Raw genomic sequence first — 22,801 nt, 5'->3', positions numbered from 1 at the left:
TTTAAACAAATCTGTTCTCGCGATTGTTGTTAAACATTGTTGATCAACAATAATTTTCCAATAAGAGCCTAGGGTATCATTCTATACGACTTTAAATTCACGTAGGCCACGAAGAGTATTTCTAATAATGACCAAATTAGTAATTAAACATTAGTACTAATTTATTAGTTTTGTTTTTTATTTTCCGTTAAGCCACAAGGCTTGTGGTAGAATACCGAAGCTACCAAAGTTGGCAATTATAAACACTCAGAGAGATTGTGAATAAAAGTAGCCTAAAAAACTTGGCTCACTTACCCATAATGGAAGAGAGCCATAGCTAAATTTTTATAACAATAAAAGCGAATTTATAAAATAGGACGAGGAAGTTGATTGTTGTTTCTACACGTCATCCATTTCAAATAAATACAGACATTAGTTGTGGTTTAAATTCATTTCTCTATAAATTTCATCAAGAGATTTCTCCAAGCTGTATGTGTGGTCTAGAAGAAATAGTAAAACATGTGCAACTTCAATGTGCGAAATAGGTAAGAGATAGATACGAATTAAATTTAAGTATGAGCTTTTACAATTATGAGATTCTTTTAGTTCCTTTTTCAGGGGGAGAAATAAACGCAAGTTTCTTTTAGGGAATTTTCCAGAGGGGGGGGGGATTTTCACCTTGGAATAATTTTGTACAAGAAGCATTTTCAGGAGGGGAGGGAGGTGGATTTCCTGGCATGATCTGAAAAAAGGTCAGAAATTAAATCAAACAGTTTTTACAACAGAAAGTGAGGAGCAACATTAAAACTTAAAACAAACAGAAATTACTGCTCATGTGAGCGGGGTGCCCCTCCACAATCACTCGCTGAAATAATCCCTCGCTTAACAATAAAAGCGAATTTATAAGATAGGACGATGAAGTTGATTGTTGCTTCTACACGTCATTCATTTCAAATAAATACAGACATTTGTTGTTTAAATTCATTTCTCTATAAATTTCATCAAGAGATTTAACCAAACTGTATGTGTGGTCTAGAAGAAATAGTAGAACATGTGCTACTTCAATGTGCGAAATAGGTAGGTGATAGATACGAATTAAATTTAAGTTGGAGCTTTTAAAATTATGGGATTCTTTTTGTTCATTTTTCAGGGGGAGATATAAACGCAAGTTTCTTTTAGGGAACTTTACAGAGGGGGGGGGGGTTAAATGGGAATAGTTTTGTACAAGAGCCACTTTCAGGAGCGGAGGAGGGTTTTTAAGAGGAAATTTTCCAAGGAGGATGGAGGTAAATTTCCTGGCATGATCTGAAAAACGGTCAGAAATTAAATCAAATAGTTTTTACAACAGAAAGTGAGGAGAAACATTAAAACTTAAAACATGCAGAAATTATTACTAATGTGAGAAGGGTACCCACCCCCCCCCCTCAATACCTCACTATTTACACTCAAGTTGGACTTTTTGTCATAATTCTTTATGAATGAACGAATCCTGAAACACTAGGGAGTTTAATTGGAATAAAAAGCTCTTTTAAAGCACTAAAAAATTTAGCTGAAAGAGCGATTGATTGAGGAGGGGTCAGAACCCTTCAAATACGGAATAATTTCTTGTGTTTTAAATTTTAATATTTTCATTACTTTCAGTTGAAAAACGTCTTTGTTATTTTATCAGGCCAAGTGTCGACCCAATAGCGTTGATTGGGCAAACTGCGACGCGTTTCACATGGACTTTTTTCTTCGGCCTTATCATATACAAAGGGTGATAGAAGATATATATATATATATATATATATATATATATATATATATATATATATATATATATATATATATATATATATTCTGTCAGCGATTTAGATATTGCAGACGACATAACATTAGTTGAGGGTTACAAGCAACGTTTGAAGTACTTCATTCACAGGGTCAGTGTGAAAGCCAGACAGCTTGGTCTTAAAATAAATGCAGGAAAGATAAAAACCATGCAACATACGATCCCCCACCCCTCCTACATATCACATGTGCTGGTGAGGAAATTGAACAAGTTATTGAGTTTGAGTATTTGGGCAGCATCATATGGAATACGCGGCATCATTAAGCATCAGCAGCATCATTAAGTATTTGGGCAGCAACATATAGAATAATTCTTTGTCCAAGAGGAACGGTTTTGATCCATGGCGTAGCCATCTCTTTGGTTCGGAACGGGGGTCAGTGGCGTGACTCTATAAGCTCGTCCAGAGTCAATCCAGCTCTAAATGGGTACCTGGAGAAATCTGGGGCTGGTAAGCAGGAAGGATGTGCGAAAGAACAGGATGACTGGCCCCCAGCCCCCCATTGCACTTCCTGGCTGAAGGGCCACGAAATGGAGATCAGTACCGCCGGTTTGTACCTTAAGGGTCTAGTGCTGTCATACTTACTTACTTACTTATATAGAATACTGGATCTACCACAAAAGAAGTCATAACTAAAATAGGTCAAGCTAACGCAGCCTTGAATCAACTGAAAAGAATCTGGAAATCCAGAAATTATTCCTTTCCACTTTTGGAAGTTTTAAAACAAGATAATCTAATCTTGAACTGATGGATTTTAGGAGGTACGAGCACCTTAAATATCAGGGGGGAAAATTGACCTGAGCAAATGCGGCGAAACAGGAAGCATAGAACACTTTATGAAAGTTGTCATTAACTAGGCTTATATTTTTACTTGATGATAAGGTTTCAAAGTTTATTTTGGAAATTATTAATGTGGAACATATTATGTTACAGAGAACATATTATGTTACAGAAAACATATATGTTCGCTGAATATATATGTTCCTCGGCAGAATAGTTTGTATAGTCGAGAAATTTTTTGGTAATTTTAGAAGAAGAATTGCTGGTAATTCAAGAACTTGTAGTGATATGGATTTAATTTTGATGAGGGATTTTAGTGTGTATACCGCTGCTGCGGTAGAAATCCTAAATGTTTTAATCCCAGATTTACGAGATTTATCCCAATCTGTTATAGAATGCCACGAAATTACAAGGATTAAAAAAGATTAATAAACATTTGGGGAAGAAGGTTCCTGGCACTTCGCGGGGATGATGGTCTGATTATTGTAAATAGAATATTTGGGAAGGATAAGGGTAGGGGTGAGTTGTTTTGTCTTTCGGGTCCAACTTCAAGAGCTATGGGTTATGCACTGATTGGTAAGCAATTTGCTCCAGATATAATTGGTATGGTAGATATAATTTCAGGTGAGGATGGATCTGATGATAGTTGAATGTATCAGGATGGTTGTCTTTGAGTAAGAAATGGCCATGGTGTTGGGTAACAGTAGGATTAAGAAAACGACCTAAATGCAATTTAACAGGTAATGATATTGAAGCATTTAAAAGGGAGCTTTCGGATTCGTTTGCTACGAATAAGTTGAATGTGTTGGAGGAAAATAGACAAGATCTATGAGGAATAATGATGAAATAAAATGAGATAAATGGAAGTTGTAATTAACCGTCTGTTTAGAAAAAAGAAACAATGAACGGTATTTTGGTTAGGATTTTAAGAGTTGTTTAAAAGAATATGATAACGAAGAAGATTAAAATTTTATTTTGGTTAAATACAAAGATAAAAAAAAGAAAATAAAAAAAATAATAAATGAAAAAAGAATTTGATAATAAAATGAGAATAGCTAATTTTGATGGTGTTGTAAAAAAAATCTATTTAATGAGCTCTGGGATGAGATAAAGACTGAGAAAGAAAGGGTAAAGGGAGTAAACCCCGAAGCCGCGCCAAAATAAAAATTGGCGGTGGCAGATATAATTATGCCGGCGGCGGCACGCCGCCGGTGACGCTGAAATTGTTTTTGGTGGTGCGCCGCCAAAAAATTATCGGCGGCGCACCGTCAATTGATCGGCGCTTGTTCGATTTTACAGTTTTTTTGGCTACTTTAAAAAAGTTTTGGAAGCTTAACCGGTATCAGTTTTTATCATAAGTTAATTCATAATTCCTTTTTAGCTTCGATACGATGGCGAAAGCTCGGGCAAGATAAGGATGATACATCAATCTTAACTTGTCACAAATATTCTTCAGACCTAAATATCAATAGTAAGACCTTAAACTGTCTTATATTTGAATGAACCCGACAAAATAGGTAATTTAAAATGTGATTCAAATTAATCTCTAAAACTTGAATTAAACAAATTTACTTGCACCATTAATCCATGGCTAATTTATGAAACATCAATGGAATCTGATGTATATATCCTACTTTATGTTCGGAATTCCTGGTCTTGCAACCTGCATTCCACTTCTTTGACTATCCTACCCCTTAACCTCTCATTCTTCACGTTACAGAAACTATTATTTTTCATTGCTTCAAGATTGAATCCTCTTAAGTGATAAAATAAAAGTTTAAAAATTAAACATTTTAACCATCTCCTTTGAGAATGAAAAAGCTTATTTTTGCCCTTCCCCTCTCAGCAATTAAGGTACTGGGGTCATGGACGTACTTGAACATTGCGGGTAAGCATGTCAAACGATCAAAGTTATACTTTAGCGTATGGGATTTAATATTTGATTTTATTTTCTTTTTACATATCCAATTTTCAGAAAGTTAGCATGTCGTTTTTTAAGAACAGTTCGTTCCCAGGCTGCAGTCCATATTAAATTTTTAATTCTGGCTTTAAATTTTAGAATTTAATTTGAATTAAGTTCTAAATTCCCTATTCGTCAATTCTCAGGCAGTTTAAGGAGCCAGAATTAAAAAATCAAAACATTTAGCTAGAAATAAACTCTACTCCTTCCCTTTAAAGCTTTGACAAGCTTGTAGTTATCATGTATAAAAATAAGCTTGTTAACACGGTGTGGAGCCAACATAGAACGCATAAAAGTAACAATTAGTCCTGCACCACTGAAAACCCTTTCTGCTGCGGCACTTGTTGCCGGCAACGATATAACTTTTCTTGCCAAAGCTGCAATCCATGACAGCTGAATGCAATATATTTTTCAGAAGGCAATGGTTGGATTGATTGCATCAACTAGAATACGACCATCTCCTGGCATGGGCTGCCAAGGCCAGATATAAATAGACTTGACGCCAAATCACATTATCATTTTCATCCTGTTCTTCATCATCGCTCTCACACATTTATCTGATCAAGCCGCCTCCTATTTTATGTATGATCATGAAGAGATTTAGAGTTGCTGCTCTTCTGACAAAACCCACTAGACATATTCACACAACTGGTTCGGGTAGCTGATTCACTGACAGCACCGGAGATTACAGCCTCCTCTTCAAGTTTTTCGAGGGCGCTCTCCTTTTTGTACAAAAGAAATTTCTACTGCGCTAAAATGCTCACCACAGGTTAAAGTTGAGGGACCTGGAGTGTTGATAGGACAAATTCCGTTCACAGGAGATGTGATAAAGTAGTCTCTAGCACTAGAGTCTTAACCATTTTGAGCAACTATTCCCTTCTTATCAGTGAACCACCAAGAAGGTTTAGATGCTCATCAATTTCATTTATCTTGAATGTTTCTAAGTCCAGAAGTACAGCTGACACCCTGAGATGGGAAGCGAAAGTCAAACTATTTCCTCATCTTTTCTTTCGGAAGCAAAATACAGCTACTATCATTTGGCTACTCTTCAAGGTGAACTTTTAGGAGGCCCCGACAGAGCAGAGCAACATTTAGGGTGAGAAAGAATTCTCCGATAGCCTTGACTGTAGTAGAAAAATTTGATTGTTGACAGCAAAGGTCACGCATCAGTTCATATTCCTCATCATCTAGAGCAAGGTCAGGTTTCCCAATTTTACAGAAAACACTCGACAGAGGGCTTTTGTATTGAATAATATTTAGTATCATACTAAATGTTGCATTCCATCTTCTGGGCAAATTCCATTTTAAAGACCTGTATTGTTCATATCTTGGTAACATAGGAGGCAGATGATTAGCAACCTGCACAATGGGCAACTGAGCATCAGCATCAAGAACCTAATCTAAATCAAAATTTTTTTTAAGGAATTCATTTCTATTTTAAACTTGAATTTTCTCGGGAAGGTTGTTAGGAAGACAAAGAATTTTTTCACCTAAGTTTAGTTCTTCCACTTTGTACATGCTCCCATGTACATATGAAAAAAAAAGCATGCACATATGTAAAAACCTTGTTCTAAGGCTTCTGCAGAATAGCTGCCTTTTTCGATATGGTAAAGTATTTATAAATAAGGTATTCGAGGAATATCATGGCTAGTCGAAACTCATTTTAATTAGAAAATATTGCATTGTAGCGAAGAGGACTGAGACAAGTGAATGATAATCTAAAGTCCATAGTTGATTAGTAGATACAAAAACAATTTGAGTGGATACAAAATTTTTGCACGTATCATTAAACATTAAATTTTGCATTATATTTGCTTCTCAATAGTCTAGAAAATAATTCGGCGCTTCAAATTTCCGGCGGCGCGCCGCCGTCGACCGTATCAACGGCGGCGTCTGCGCGCTGAAGCCTTTTCGGCCGCGGTGCGCTGAAAGTTTTTTTGGTGGCAGTGCGCTGAGTTTTTTGGTGGCGCGCTGTCGGTTTTGGCGCAGCTTCAGGGACTAAAAGGGAGTACCCAGGCTTTTATAGTAACAGGTTCATGGCTCAGGTACCTATAAAGTTTGGAAGGTGAACCTGTAGAAGCGGAAGAGGTAGTAGAGACCCCAAAAGCGGTTCTTTCTCCATTGAAATATCATTTTCGTTATTTAACGGGTTAAGTAAATAATGAAGAGCTTAGGTTCCTCCTTAAGAATATAAAGGGGGGGGGGTCTGCTTTAGGTGAAAATGGTGCCCTTAGAATCACGTTAAAAAATATATATCATTTTTGTGCCGATTGTAGTTTTTCTTCGTAATAAGGTGTCAACTTCAGGGCAATGGCCAAGTGAATGGAAAACATCATTTATTAATGCCAGTTTTTAAGAAAGGAGACCCGCAGGCACACGAGAATCAACGTTTAATAGCGATCTTTCCTGCTCTGAGCAAGGAAATGGGGAAAATATTAAATACTGGGCTATGTAATTGGTTAAACAAAAATAATGTTATATATGAGGAGCAATGAGATTTTAGAATCGCTAGTACACTGCAAGATTTTCAGCCGCTACTGAATCTGATAGCAGAATAATTGCACATGAAAAAAATTTACCTGAAAGTTGGAAAGTGTGCAGTCATTATTAAAAAAAAAAATATGAAAGGACATGGAGGAAATTCTAAATTTAGTTTGAACTTTATGAAAAGTAGAAATGATGGTGGTTTTTAGTCAGTAGACAAAACGAAACGAAAAGGCACAAGTAGATATTTTGGCAAGCCCTCAGTGCTAAAAAAAAAAAAAAAAATAACCTTTTAAAGTAAACTCCAAGAAAGCAGAAGAAACGCTAAAACACTTCTATGTTTTTGAGAAACAATAAACTTTCGCAGCAGCTTCGTATGATGTGTTACCGATATCTATTGAACTATGCTCCCCAGTGCTGTCCCGGAAGGCTTCTCGTCAAATAACAAAACAAATGACCTTTTTTTCAGAGGCCATCTATCCGTACTTTAGAGAAATTTTGGTAGAAGACATTCATACGTCTGACCTTGTATGGCATATGATGAAGCCACAGCGGGGTGTAAAGAGCTCGGAATAAGAGTCCACTACTAGTCGTAGGATCAAAAACTAGTTATTACTCGGCATCTTAGAACATATTTTCTGGGACATGCCACTAGTAAGGATCTGAGCAGGCAGCTGCTTTAGTGTATGGAAGATGAAGTACTTCCACTTGAGAGACTGTTGAGATGTCGCGAGTCACGGTGCAACTGTTCTTTTTTATTAAAGGCTTCACGGCTCCGTTACGAGTGATGATGTGCCGCTAGTCTTAGTAATTGCCTTTTGAGGTATTTACTATAACTTCTTTTGAAGGGCCTCAAGAGATATTTTTTATGGTATTACCTCTGCTGGAGGCCATTCCTTCTTCATGTGTACCTGGCGGGGTGTACCCTGCACAAGGTAATTTTACCGAGATTTACTTTGGCATGTTGTTCGCAAAAGCTTTATTCTGTCTGAACGATTTTCGATACCTTCTCAGATTCAGCGTAATGCACATATTTGTAGAACATCGACATTTATGTCACGTTAAAACGATCCTGGATCAACTGCAGGGGTTTGAATAGCATCAAAATGGACTCGAGAGGGAGGTGCGTTTTGCATCTTAGGGTGACTCCTAGCTTTCGGTAGCAGAAGGAAATCACTTTGCTTGGGTGTTTATTCCACGTGAGATCTTATGAGAAATGAGGCGTATTGTGTCTACTATTGTTATTGCTTCTCCTTTGAAAATAAAAAAAATAGGATCCTTCCCATTCCGCGCGTTCGAGATGAAGAGCTATTTTGTTTTTGATGCATTGAAACTCATAAGACACACATCCGCCCACAACTCATTTTTTTTTTTAATCAGCTTGAAGCTCCTTATGGGGATTGCTGGTATCTTCGTCTTTTGTAATGGAGATCTTTGTCGTCATCTCATAAGCAGAGTGGTAATGGTTTTCACAAGGCTGTCGCCTAGATTGTTTATGACCACCAGAAAAAGAGTTGGCCTAAGAATGCTTCCTTGGAGTAATCTGGCCAAAGCCGGGCGGTCTTTTGAAATGAAGCCGTAAGCAAGTGCCTCAAATAGCTGATCATCAATTCCATAGGCTTATAGTTTGCCCTTGAGCCATAAGCGTTCAAAGGCTTTTGCGATGTCAAAAGAGAGAAGGTGAATGTCATGTACCCAAGACAGAAACTTGACCCACGCTTGGTACTGTGCAATTAGACATTTGGAACAGGGACTACATGAACAACTTTCCAGGCTTTTGGGTATGTTCCCGCTGCAAAGCATGTTCGAAACAGAGAGGCTAGTTCAGGATCACATCTTTTGAGGTCGACGTTGGATATCGTATCAGGCTTTGAAGCTTCGGTGACATCAAGGTGCCAGAGTATTCTAATAACCTTGCTGCTGATTGTATTTACACTAGTGATTTTTGCATCTGTTCATTGTGAAGAGGGGGAGGGGGTCTCCCACGTCATCAAATTGAGAGACTTTCAAAAGCTTTTGTAATGGCATCTGCCTTTTCCTGGCCAAAATGCTTCATTACCATTTCAAATTGAAGTGATGATATTGGGGTAGGTTTAGATGAGGATAGGGCTTCTTTGACAACACTTCACCATCATTTTGCAGGGGCACTTTTTAGTTTTTCTTCACACTTACATTTGTAGTCAGCCCTAGCTTTACATATAGCATTTTATAGAATTATATAGAAGTGTTTTAGCGTTTCTTCTGCTTTCTTGGAGTTTACTTTAAAAGGTTATTTTTCTTTATTTTTTAGCACTGAGGGCTTGCCAAAATATCTACTTGTGCCTTTTCGTTTCGTTTTGTCTACTGACTAAAAACCACCATCATTTCTACTTTTCATAAAGTTCAAACTAAATTTAGAATTTCCTCCATGTCCTTTCATATTTTTTTTTTTAATAATGACTGCACACTTTCCAACTTTCAGCTAATTTTTTTCATGTGCAATTATTCTGCTATCAGATTCAGTAGTGGCTGAAAATCTTGCAGTGTACTAGCGATCCTAAAATCTCATTGCTCCTCATATATAACATTATTTTTGTTTAACCAATTACATAGCCCGGTATTTAATATTTTCCCCATTTCCTTGCTCAGAGCAGGAAAGATCGCTATTAAACGTTGATTCTCGTGTGCCTGCGGGTCTCCTTTCTTAAAAACCGGCATTAATAAATGATGTTTTCCATTCACTTGGCCATTGCCCTGAAGTTGACACCTTATTACGAAGAAAAACTACAATCGGCACAAAAATGATATATTTTTTTTAACGTGATTCTAAGGGCAGCATTTTCACCTAAAGCAGACCCCCCCCCTTTATATTTTTAAGAAGGAACCTAAGCTCTTCATTATTTACTTAACCCGTTAAATAACGAAAGTGGTATTTCAACGGAGAAAGAACCGCTTTTGGGGTCTCTACTACCTCTTCCGTTTCTATAGGTTCACCTTCCAAACTTTATAGGTACCTGAGCCATGAACCTGTTACTAGAAAAGCCTGGGTACTCCCTTTTAGTCCCCGAAGCTGCGCCAAAACCGACAGCGCGCCACCAAAAATCTTTCAGCGCACCGCGGCCGAAAAGGCTTCAGCGCGCCGGCGTCGCCGCTGATACGGTCGGCGGCGGCGCGCCGTCGGAAATTTGAAGCACCGAATTATTTTCTGAGACTATTGAGAAGCAAATATAATACAAAATCTACTATTTAATGATACGTGCAAAAAATTTTTATCCACTCAAATTGTTTTTGTATCTACTCATCAACTATGGACTTTAGATTACCATTCACTTGTTTCTGTCCTCTTCGCTACAATGTAATATTTTCTAATTAAAATGAGCTTCGACTAGCCATGATATTCATTGAATACTTTATTTATAACTGCTTTACCATATCCAAAAAAGGCAGCTATTCCGCAGAAGCCTTAGAACAAGGTTTTTACATATATGCATGCTTTTTTTTTACATATGTACATGGGAGCATGTACAAAGGGGAAGAACTAAACTTAGGTGAAAAAATTCTTTGTCTTCCTAACAACCTTCTCGAGAAAATTAAAGTTTAAAATAGAAATGAATTCCTTAAAAAAAATTTTTGATTTAGATTAGGTTCTTGATGCTGATGCTCAGTTGCCCATTGTGCAGGTTGCTAATCATCTGCCTCCTATGTTACCAAGATATGAACAATACAGGTCTTTAAAATGGAATTTGCCCAGAAGATGGAATGCAACATTTAGTATGATACTAAATATTATTCAATACAAAAGCCCTCTGTCGAGTGTTTTGTGCAAAATTGGAAAACCTGACCTTGCTCTAGATGATGAGGAATATGAACTGATGCGTGACCTTTGCTGTCTACTATCAAATTTTTCTACTATAGTCGAGGCTATTGAGGGAGAATTCTTTCCCACCCTAAATGTTGCTCTGCTTTGTCGGGGCTTCCTAAGAGTTCACCTTGAAGAGTAGCCAAATGATAGTAGCTGTATTTTGCTTCCGAAAGAAAAGATGAGGAAATAGTTTGACTTTCGCTTCCCATCTCATGGTGACAGCTGCACTTTCGGACTTCGAAAAATTCAAAATAAATGGAACTGATGACCATCTGAACCTTCTTGATGGTTCACTGACAAGAAGGGAATACTTGTTCAAAATGGTTAAGACTCTAGTGCTAGAGACTGACATATGGTACTTTATCACATCTCCTGTGAACGGAATTTGTCCAATCAACATTCCAGGTTCCTAAAGTTCAACTTGTGGTGAGCATTTTAGTGCAGTAGAAATTTCTTTTGTAAAAAGAGGAGAGGGCCCTCGAAAAACTTGAAGAGGAGGCTGTAATCTCCGGTGCTGTCAGTGAATCAGCTACCCCAATCAGTTGTGTGAATATGGCTTGTGGATTTTTTCAGAAAAGCGGAAACTCTAAATCTCTTCATGATCATACATAAAATAGGAGGCGGCTTGATCAGATAAATGTTTGAGAGCGATGATGAAGAACAGGATGAAAATGATGATGTGATTTGGCGTCAAGTCTATTTATATCTGGCCTTGGCAGCCCATGCCAGGAGATGGTCGTATTCTAGTTGATACAATCAATCCAACCATTGCCTTCTGAAAAATATATTGCATTCAGCTGTCATGGATTGCAGCTTTGGCAAGAAAAGTTATATCGTTGCCGGCAACAAGTGCCGCAGCAGAGAGGGTTTTCAGTGGTGCAGGACTAATTATTACTTTTATGCATTCTACGTTGGCTCCAAACCGTGTTAACAAGCTTACTTTTATACATGATAACTACAAGCTTGTCAAAGCTTTAAAGGGAAGGAGTAGAGTTTATTTCTAGCTAAATGTTTTGATTTTTTAATTCTGGCTCCTTAAACTGCCTGAGAATTGACGAATAGGGAATTTAGAACTTAATTCAAATTAAATTCTAAAATTTAAAGCCAGAATTAAAAATTTAATATGGACTGCAGCCTGGGAACGAACTGTTCTTAAAAAACGATATGCTAACTTTCTTAAAATTGGCTATGTAAAAAGAAAAAAAAATCAAATATTAAATCCTATACGCTAAAGTATAACTTTGATCGTTTGACATGCTTACCCGCCATGTTCAAGTACGTCCATTACCCCAGTACCTTAATTGCTGAGATGGGAAGGGCAAAAATAAGCTTTTTCATTCTCAAAGGAGATGGTTAAATGTTTAATTTTTAAACTTTTATTTTATCACTTAAGAGGATTCAATCTTGGAGCAATGAAAAATAATAATTTCTGTAACGTGAAGAATGAGAGGTTGAGGGGTAGGATAGTCAAAGAAGTGGAATGCAGTTTGCAAGACCAGGAAATTCAAACATAAGATAAGATGTACAAATCAGATTCCATTGATGTTTCATAAATTAGCCATGGATTTATGGTGCAAGTAAATATGCTTAGTTCAAGTTTTAGAGATTAATTTGAATTAAATTTTAAATTACCTGTTTGGTCGGATTCATTTAATTATAAGCAGTCTAAGGTCTCTCTGTGGATCATTTCGATTAAAAGAATGCTTTTGAGAAGTTAAGATTCATTTTTTGTCCTAATTTTGTCTGGGGTATGGTCATGGTATTGGAGCTAAAGAGAAATTGTGGACCGAATGACGATAAAAACTGATACCGGTTAAGTTTCCAAAGCTTTATAAAAGTAGCCAAAAAAAACCTCTAAAAATAGAACAAACGCCGATCAGTTGACGGCGCGCCACCGATAATTTTTCGGCGGCGCACCACCAAAAAGAATTTGAGCGTCACCGGCGGCGCGCCGCCGCCGGCAGAATTATATCCGCCACCGCTAATTTTTATTTTGACGCGGCTTCGGGGTTTACTCCCTTTACCCTTTCTTTCTCAGTCCTTATCTCATCCCACAGCTCATTAAATAGATTTTTTTACAACACCATCAAAATTATCTATTCTCATTTTATTATCGAATTCTTTTTTCATTTATTATTTTTTTATTTTCTTTTTTTATATTTGTATTTAACCAAAATAAAATTTTAATCTTCTTTGTTATCATAATTCTTTTAAACAACTCTTAAAATCCTAACCAAAATACCGTTCATTGTTTCTTTTTTCTAAACAGACGGTTAATTACAATTTCCATTTATCTCATTTTATTCCATCATTATTCCTCATAGATCTTGTCTATTCTCCTCCAACACATTCAACTTATTCGTAGCAAACGAATCCGAAAGCTCCCTTTTAAATGCTTCAATATCATTACCTGTTAAATTGCATTTAGGTCGTTTTCTTAATCCTACTGTTACCCAACACCATGGCCATTTCTTACTCAAAGACAACCATCCTGATACATTCAACTATCATCAGATCCATCCTCACCTGAAATTATATCTACCATACCAATTATATCTGGAGCAAATTGCTTACCAATCAGTGCATAACCCATAGCTCTTGAAGTTGGACCCGAAAGACAAAACAACTCACCCCTACCCTTATCCTTCCCAAATATTCTATTTACAATAATCAGACCATCATCCCCGCGAAGTGCCAGGAACCTTCTTCCCCAAATGTTTATTAATCTTTTTTAATCCTTGTAATTTCGTGGCATTCTATAACAGATTGGGATAAATCTCGTAAATCTGGGATTAAAACATTTAGGATTTCTACCGCAGCAGCGGTATACACACTAAAATCCCTCATCAAAATTAAATCCATATCACTACAAGTTCTTGGATTACCAGCAATTCTTCTTCTAAAATTTACCAAAAAATTTTCTCGACTATACAAACTATTCTGCCGAGGAACATATATATACAGTGAACATGAGAACCCACAATGACGAAAATCCATAATGCGTACAAATAAATTATGTAAAAGAGCTGCTTGCGGGAAAGAGATAGTACTAAAATAAGAGGAAATTTTCAATAAAAAAATTTTTGATAGCACATCCGACTGAAGAGTTAGCACCGATATTTTTCTATCGAAGGAACCTGAGAAACAGGACTCTTTTGCAAGTGTATGAAACATAAAACTTATAATTTTCATCCTATTATAACAGTCCATTTTTGGTTCGTCAGTCTCAGTGTCACTGAAAATCAGAGTCGTTGGTTTAGTTCCTAGAAATGAAACATTATAAAACCAAAATCCAACTTGGTTCTTGTTCTTTATTTTAAAATGAGAGTCAGCCTTAGAAGATTAAATACTTAGATTGCAAGTTTAAAGTGTGGAAAAATGATGATTGATTAATTATAAGAGCCTAAAAGACTACTTCTTAATTCAGCTAGTTCTTACAGAGAAAAAAAAGTACGTGTTATTAGATTTGAAACCAAATGTTCTACTGAAGCTTGATAAAATTTCCGGATTGGTAATCCATCTCGATAACGATTAAATGTCCAATATCAAGCACTATTAGTGCAACATGCACTTTATGCACGTGGGCTTTTACTTCTATTTTAAATATATATAAAAAAAAGTTTTCTGATGGAAGTAAAGAGCGAAGCTGAAACTTAAGACAACAGATATTACTGCTTGGCAGTAGATGCAACATATTTTTGAAAAACAGATTCAAATCACAGAACTCGAGAAATTTTTCTATATTCTTAGAATTCTGCAAAACCAGAAGTTTAAGGAAAACCCGAAACCGATGCAACAAAACAGGTTTAAGAGCAGAGAAGTTTTCAAATAGCCTGCAGATCTAAGAAACTCCAACACGCTTATGTACAATGTTATCTAAAGTAAATGTTATTACACGTTCATGTAAAATAGTTGTAAAATGTTATTTTGAAAACAGATTTATGGGGATTTCAAAAAATAACCTAAGAAACCTATTAAATGGCGTCAGATCAAACCTGAAAGTTCTTCAGCAAACCTGCCATCTCAGGACCAGAACATAATTTGCACTTTACTGAAAACCATATATATTTTAAATGTTTTCAATTTTTTGACTTTAATAAGTAGAAATTATCAAGACTTTAAAGAATAAATATCAGTATATGTATATTAAACTGACAATCCATGTTCAGTTGTTTTTTTTTTGTTTTTTCAGTAAAATGCAAGTTATGTTCCTGTCTTGAGAAAGCATGGGTGTTATCAACCCTACTCACGTTAATTTCTGTTCATTTTGAGTTAAACTCGGTTATTCATTGTAATTTCTGTTCGTTTTCAGTTTCATTTATTTACTGATGGTGACGAGTGGTGGTTATACGCTTTGAAGATTGTATGACTTTATTTCTGATCATTTTTGGTTTAATAGAGCTCTTTACTTTTCTCTGAGAAACTTGTTTTGTGGAAAAAGTTGTTGAAATTAATCATAAAAACCCATTGATGCAATTTAGATTTATTAATATCTTTGGTAACCATTGACCCTGATGCTTTCCTATTAACTGGTCCAAGATTCTCGAAAATCCTATCCCACTCATTTCGTTCTCCAGATGCAACCCAACTAATTTCTCCAGACCCAAAATAAGCACCCTCTCTTTTCTTGAGAGCAATGGATGTTTTTATCTTCAATACCATCAAATGTACCATCCTTTACTGAAGGATTTGTATATAACGGCTCTCTACTTTCTGGAAGAATCATTTGGATTAGCTTATCAATGTATTTGGAAGCATATGATAGTTATTTAAGCAGTTTTCGCTTAAACAGGAGAATTTAGTGGATTCCTGTTTAGCTAGCTTTTTCTGCAGTCTTCTCTTCTCAAGAAAATCTCCAATGCGTATATTGTACTCTCTTTTAATTTTTTCATAAATCTGGTCGATGTCTGTGACCAGCTTTCTTTTTCGAGACTTTACCAAACCTTGTTGGAAAACCTTTCTAAGCTCACTTGTTATATAGGCACGGACCTTGGCAAGTAGTACAAACTTACTGAGGTCATTCAATTTCCTAATAGTAGTATTTCGAGGAAAAGATTGTAGTTCGGCAAATAAGTGCTGTTCTTCATTTTCAAATAGTCATCTACATGAATAATAACTAAGGGGTTGGTCCCAAAGATCCAATATATACCCTTGGAACTTACGATGTAGCAAAAACGTTCCCAAGTGACAAAAGAAGTGCTCCATACACCCTTACAAGCTGCTGATGATTAATCATATCAGCTTTATTCAACACAATCCCAATTTTACCTTTGTAGTCCTTCAATGCTTCTATTGACCGTCGAAACTCATCAGAAATGTCCGATTTGTGGGCATCAAATAATAGAACAATTCTATCTACTCGTTGCGTGAACCATTGAAGGACAGCAGTAAAGTCATTGCGACAACCCACCCTCTGTTTTCCACCAGAAAGTATGCCTAGTGTATCTACTATTGTCAAGCTTTTCGAAACAGGAGAATTCACACAACAGCACTGAAATCGGCTGAGTGAATGGCGCTTCCAAACTTAGAAAGTAGTTTAAATTGTTTCTACTGGTCTACAATTGCGGCATTTTCAGAGATTATATGCTCATTCTCACAATGCATCACCACATGAAATCCGTTGGTTGTCAGTTTTGAGCCAAATGGAATTCCAGGACAATCTTTTTCAGGAAGATACCTATTAAAGTTGTTTTTCCGGTAGAATATTGACCAACTGATAGAATCATAGGTTTTGGATCCAAATCTGTGTCATCTTACTCTGGAGAATAGACGTCATGGAATAAGCACTACTGTTTCAATGGTTTCAACAGGGCTAACCTTATCGATTGTGTTATTGTAAACCAAATACCGGCAGGATCGATACAAGATACTAGGGTATATAGATGTGTTGTTATTGATGTTAAAAGTAAAGATCATGATTTTTAGTCAATTTGGACTTGTCCCAGTGGAAGGTAAGAGTAGGAACTCGAATTTTTGGTACTATCGGCTGGACTTCGTTCTTTACAAGGCTGCATCTGATGCTGCAACAATGATGTTCACAGAAGAACTTTAACTATGTAAGATTCGTGGTTCGAACGATACAGGTCCGATCTGGCACATGAGAACCATTTTCTGTTCCCTCAGTTAAATCTGCCTTAATAGAATGTTGTTTTGAAAATCTGAAGAAATTACAAAAAAATTTAATGCAGGTTCTGAACAGTTTTCTAGTAGAAAACTTAAGAGTTTTAAATAACGAAATGTCCTGCAATATGAAACATTTGAGACTATGTGACAGTGTAGCTAAAAGAAAAGCTTTAAATCTATTTTGTAATGATATATATCATGCACAAGATACAATTTGCTTAATTGCTTTCTAAAAAGCCTCTGTCTTAAATTAAGTATTTGCATAAATCGGGCCCCTTGCCAATGAGACTACGCGGGCTGTGTCACCAGTTGAGATCATTTATTTAATCTTCCGGCCGGTCTGAATGCAATCTTCAGGCATTGAATAGGCTGCAAGCTACAATTCCACATATTTGGCTAAAATAAATCTGAACCTAAGAATCACCATCACCAAGCATTTTACGACCATATATTCTATATGTTGAGAGGCCTTGGGAGAAATTCAGGGGAAAAACATCAACCTTGATTTTAAAATAGTTTGGTAATGATTCAGTAATTAGAAAATTACTTTCGACTAAGCTAAATCATTTTGATTATGAAGCACAGAAGTCTCAGAAATGACAAAATGCAGTTTATTTTATATATCAGTTAGTCATTGCCTCGGAAAAAATTTATACATCATTTGCATAATTTGCATCATATTCTACCACTGCTCCACTCTCACATTGCTGATTATGGCAAAATTAATAAATTGGCAAAATTGTTAATAATGGCAAAGTTAATAAGATGGACTGACCAGAGGCAATCAGTACACACAAACAAAGCGCAGTTCTGTTCAGCACCAACAATTTTGACCATTAGATGCTTCACTTCAAAAACCTTAGGCCATTAGGACTATAGGACGATGCAATTTAAGATTTACTGTATAGAATAGATGTAAACTGTTTTTGAAGATGGGGGAATGGACAAAAAGTGATGTTTAATCTATTTGTGCATCATGGTTGTGAAAACACAACGTCCTTCCGATCGAAGTTTTAAACGTTGATTTCACAATTATTGTAAAAGTCATAATTTGTCACGATATAAGCTGATCTTAACGAGTAAACTTGAAACGTAGTTTTTCATAATACATATTCCTAAATGTGCCATTAATTGGCGGGAAAACATGTGGTTTCGAAAAAAACGTACGTTTTAGGGCATGGATTCGAGCTTGAGAAGAAATCTAGCAATGCGGAAAGCGCAGCGTTTTCCTGCAGGATTCTGTTTGGTGAAAGATTTAAATATTTCCAGTTACAGTTGATTAAGACAAGGCTCTGGAAATGTCCGTTTTAAATAACTATGCGAACTACATGTTTCTCAGATTTAAAATATTGAAAACACTGGGCGACCAAATGTCAAAGGATACCATTATGTTTTACAGCGTAACTAGAAGACACGAAGTTGAAGCTTTAACAGATAAATTAAGCTTTGAGGCACTGACAAAACAGTGCAATAGCAACGTAAGGCCTCATTAATTTGGAATACTGAAACTTTTTAAAGAAGCCGTTTTTTTTTAATATACATAGATATTCAGGCTTTTTTTAGACATGTATAAGCACACGAAATTTGATTACGCTTCTTTTATATTATCGAGAGCATTTCAGATTTTTGGCCAAAACTTGAGACTATAAAATTAGAGGTCGTATTAAGGTAATTCAAAATTGTAACTATTCGCCTTCTGTTAAGAAGGCGAGGTATGAAGGAAGAAAATAAAAGGAACAACATGTTGTGTAGTGATAAATGACGAAGATTTGCAGCAAAAAACACCATGTCCATCCGACAATCGGTGCTGAATAAGAAAAGCAGCTGTATTGTTGCTTTAAAGGCTTCCCCCTCCCCCATGGAATTCGGCTTATGAATCCTTTATGATGACCGAAATATAGCAAAAAGTGAATGACCAGGACTCTAGATAAGAGACAAAACCAAAACAATTAACTAGATACTGATTTTCTTGCTCTTTTCTTTTTTGAACTATAGTCGTTGCTATTTTTTGATCAATTTACTTAACATTTTTGCGAATTTGGACGCACTAAATGATCGTCTTAAGATCCTTAATCAAACCTCTAAATAGCAAGGTAAATAATTAATTTTAATAAGTTTTTAGTAAGAAGCTCATATTTTGCCTGACTTGTATGCATGCATTGGCTTTGAGCGCTCGGGCCTGTTTATGCCTTTAACAGAATTGTAGTGAGAACTAAACCTGACTCCACAGCAGCTAAGGATCCAAACTCACTCAAGGCGTTTCTTTATGCATCCAAAATAGACTACTTCAGAGAACAAATCAATGTCGAATATTTTTAATGGATTTTATCATTAAAACGCAGCAAGTACAGAGCAATACTTGTATATATCATACAATAAATACATTAAAATAGACATACATTGCAGCCGGAATTAATTGATTTTGAAGCCATGCAATTTATAATACACCTTATCACTTTTTCAGCATTTTAGCTAAGAGTAAATCTCCAATTTGATTGTCTCCTAAATCAAAGGAGTCGGAGTTCAACGCGTAGTCCTGAGGATCAAGAGTATCAGGGCGGCATCCACTTCTAAAGATCATGATTCTGATGGTAGCCACTTTTCCTGGTGAAAGTTCATCCACAATATCTATCGTATTTCCTCATGTTGAAAAAGGGGGACATCAAGAATGTTGTCAAGGTCATAGTTTTTTTTGGACAAATTCCAATACTTTGTGCACTTTAGCGTCCTTGCTGATTCACTTGGCTTTTCCAATTGGTTTGATAAACTTCTGGGAACAAGTGTCGATTGTTGGCTATATGCAAAATGTTAACGAGCTCGTCGTAAGTGTCCTTATTAATAGAGATTCGTCCGGTCGAGGACCTACGGACCAGATCGCTTGTAAAACACTCGATGAAGGTTTTGGAAGAATACTTTATTACAAAACTCCGAAAACCATTCGTAAAGCCTGGCTATAACCGAACGTGTTACAACCCACTCCGGAGCAAACCGAAGCGAAGAAAGTCGAGTTCAAGAATGATTTTTTGAAATATTTCATGTATTGCGTAGACATTCTTGAAGCAAAACGTTTTTAAGGAGATCAATGGAAATATCGATACCAGAACATTTTTCACTGAAATTTCTGAAAAACAGAAGCGAAGAAAGGAACACATCTGTGTCACTAGCTACGAGACAGAAACGCTTCGTATCTGAACTCGAAGCAATCTACCAAATGTAGAAGAGAATTGTCTGGTCTGCTTCTGGCTGACAGTTAGCGAACTCAATTTTTTATGGATGAAGACTTCTCCTTCATGAGACGTGAAAAACAATTGGTGTTGGTCTAGTTAATGGTTCAGTTCCTTGCCTACAACCGTCCACAATGATTTGCATGTTCTTTATCCCATGATGTATGAAAATAACATTTTCCTCCCCCTGAAGATGGTAACACATAGCGTAGACCAGGTCAAAGCAAAGCTCACAAGAAGCCATTATGCTCCTATATTCCGTAGAACTTTTCATGGAAAAATTAATTAATTAAGTTTCAGCCTCATGATTAATTAACACCGGGACTCGTTTTGTCATATGATACTTGACTGGATATCAATTTTTTAAGTCTTTTCGTTCCCGTAGAATTCTGACAGACCTTTTTCTTAAGCCTAGCAGCAGCCACCTTTGCTAATTTGTCATCCGTGACGAATAAAGACATCCATCTTTTTTCGTGCAAAAACTTTGTCAAGTTTATCAAACGGACAGGATACTCATTTTGCTTCCCAGAAGAAATTAGTAAACCGAGTGCAACTGAAGGAAGTTCAGACAGTTTCACATAAGAACACTTAAAAGGTTGTTGCCTTTTGAACGGGTTAAGAAAGCGAGCCTTTACAGAAGCATCAAGCTTTTTGCCAATGGATGCTATCTTCTCCCCATTATCTTTGTAGCGACACTCATTTGCCACTGCAATCACCAAGTCTTTTAGAAGAAAGTACCACTCGTCCTGTCTTTTTAAACAAGTTAAGAAAAACGTGCTTCCGTGGCCACTGAAACGTGCTTGCAACTTGCAGGATGTCAGCGTAATGTCGCTTAACTCAAAGCTTAGACGCACTTCCGATATAGCGGGTGAACCTTCCGATACTTGATGTCCAGCAACAAAACTTATGCTTTCTGAAAAAAAAAAAAAAAAAAAAAAAAAAAAAAAAAAAAAAAAAAAAAACCAGCATGCATTTACTTTGACAGGTCCCAAAACTCCAAACACTTGATTTCCCATGTCAGGATTTTTTTTTAGCACAGGAATTTTGTGAGAACTCCTATTTCCACCTTGCTATCGTAAGGAGGCTCCTACTATCGTGACTGTTCCCACCCTCCCTTCTCTTTTCTCCTTTCCTTTTAGAGGACACGACCAAAATGAGTATAAAAAGGCTTAAAGCGATAGAAACATTCATTCCGGCGAGAAGATGGTTTGAAAATACTATTTTTCTTGCGCATGGTGGCGGAAACTTTAGAAATAACTATCACTAAAAGTGTGCTATTCCTTACATTTGACTCTTTACACAACTATTTTAGAGATGCAAATCACTTTAAAAGCATTGCTGTGCCGTGAAAGGTCTAAGTTTTATAAGAGATGGCATTAGGAAGCGTCAGTTTTATGTTTTACAAATAAATTAATTGGGTAAAACAGTCTGAATCTTCAAAACTGATCAGCCTGGAACGACGTACTTTATAATTTTGGAATTTACCACTAAAACGTCCATTTTTTTTCTCATCCCTTCAATGATTCATGCTAGATAACAAATAACCTTCAATAGGAATACAAGTATTATGCTGCGGCTAAGCCACAAAACTGTCATAATCTAGTATTAAGGATTGTCACTTTCCGACTTAAAGGCGACTACGACTGGAAGTCAGTACACTTCAAAGCGGCAAAAGCTTCAAATTTAGTATGAAAAGTGCCGTTTTTTTCTCTTTTCCCTGTAGGATCCTTTCTTTCATGCTGTATTTTGGGTGGCCAGCGTTTACCTCCCCCCCCCCCGGAAAATAACTCCGCGGAAGATACCCCCCGAGGAAAATAAGGCTTTCCAAATTTGAGAACTTTATTTGAGTTTTATTTTTTTAATTACTGTAGGGGGAAGGAATTTTAGTACTTGTGTATTATGCGCCACTCACTCAAGTTTACGCTGTTAAATTCGAGCACACACCGTTTTTTCGTTAGTTTCTTCGTTACTTTAGAAATAAATTTGGGATATAGATTTGCGCACTAGGGGGGGGGGGGAAGTAAAGTATACCGGGTCTGCATGCAAAATGTGTTTGGTACAATTATTCTGCATATTAGATAGATATATAGATAAGTGTATTTTAAAGCCAAATATACGGCCATGAACACAGGAAAACAACATAAATGAAACACTACATTAACCAAATAATAGTAATTAATACTTGGAAAAACGGTCATTTAAAAAAAAAAAAAAAAAAAAAACACTTAACACTTGGAAAAAAGACTTAAATGAAACATTACATTTACTTTATGCTGGGATTTTTTTTTTTTTTTTTTTTTTTTTTTTTTTTTTTTTTTTTTAGTTAACAAAATTTATTGATACCTCGCTATTCTTCTTTTTTTTGTGGCCATATACCAAAAAAGAATTTTTTTCTGACTTCAAACTGTCAAATACTTTACCCCCCCCCCCCCTTGTGTGCAAACATATAGCCCAAATTATATACTTCTCATATTTTCTGTCACTCGTCTTTGTCTTGTCTCACGCTAAGCTGAAAAAAAACTAACAAAGAAACCGGTTTGTTCTCGAGTTTTACACAGCGTAAACTTGAGTGAGTATACACAAG

The 22,801-nt window shown here is 36.3% G+C and overlaps 1 protein-coding gene and 1 pseudogene across 4 annotated transcripts in view; both read right to left on the bottom strand.

Annotated features, from left to right (window-relative positions):
• The window catches only part of LOC148956345 (hrp65 protein-like), a 171,266-nt gene that overhangs the window by 31,131 nt on the left and 117,334 nt on the right, over positions 1-22,801 (bottom strand). The window contains exon 11 of one of the 4 annotated variants that reach the window (XM_089105813.1): positions 19,412-21,130. The exons of the other annotated variants lie outside the window; for them this stretch is intronic. Coding sequence (XP_088961939.1) covers positions 20,526-21,130 — 605 coding nt within the window. The 3' untranslated portion in view covers positions 19,412-20,525. Of the gene's footprint in view, positions 1-19,411; positions 21,131-22,801 lie in introns of those variants that run through there. 4 annotated transcript variants of the gene reach the window in all.
• On the bottom strand, positions 4,732-20,461 carry LOC148956347 (EH domain-containing protein 1 pseudogene; annotated as a pseudogene).

The sequence above is a fragment of the Artemia sp. Qi Xiang Cuo genome, chromosome 1 (assembly GCF_049724085.1).
Source record: "Artemia sp. Qi Xiang Cuo chromosome 1, ASM4972408v1, whole genome shotgun sequence".
Classification (NCBI taxonomy): domain Eukaryota; kingdom Metazoa; phylum Arthropoda; class Branchiopoda; order Anostraca; family Artemiidae; genus Artemia; species Artemia sp. Qi Xiang Cuo.
The sequence above is the reverse complement of the archived record's forward strand: the minus strand, read 5'-3'. Positions and strand labels throughout refer to the sequence as shown.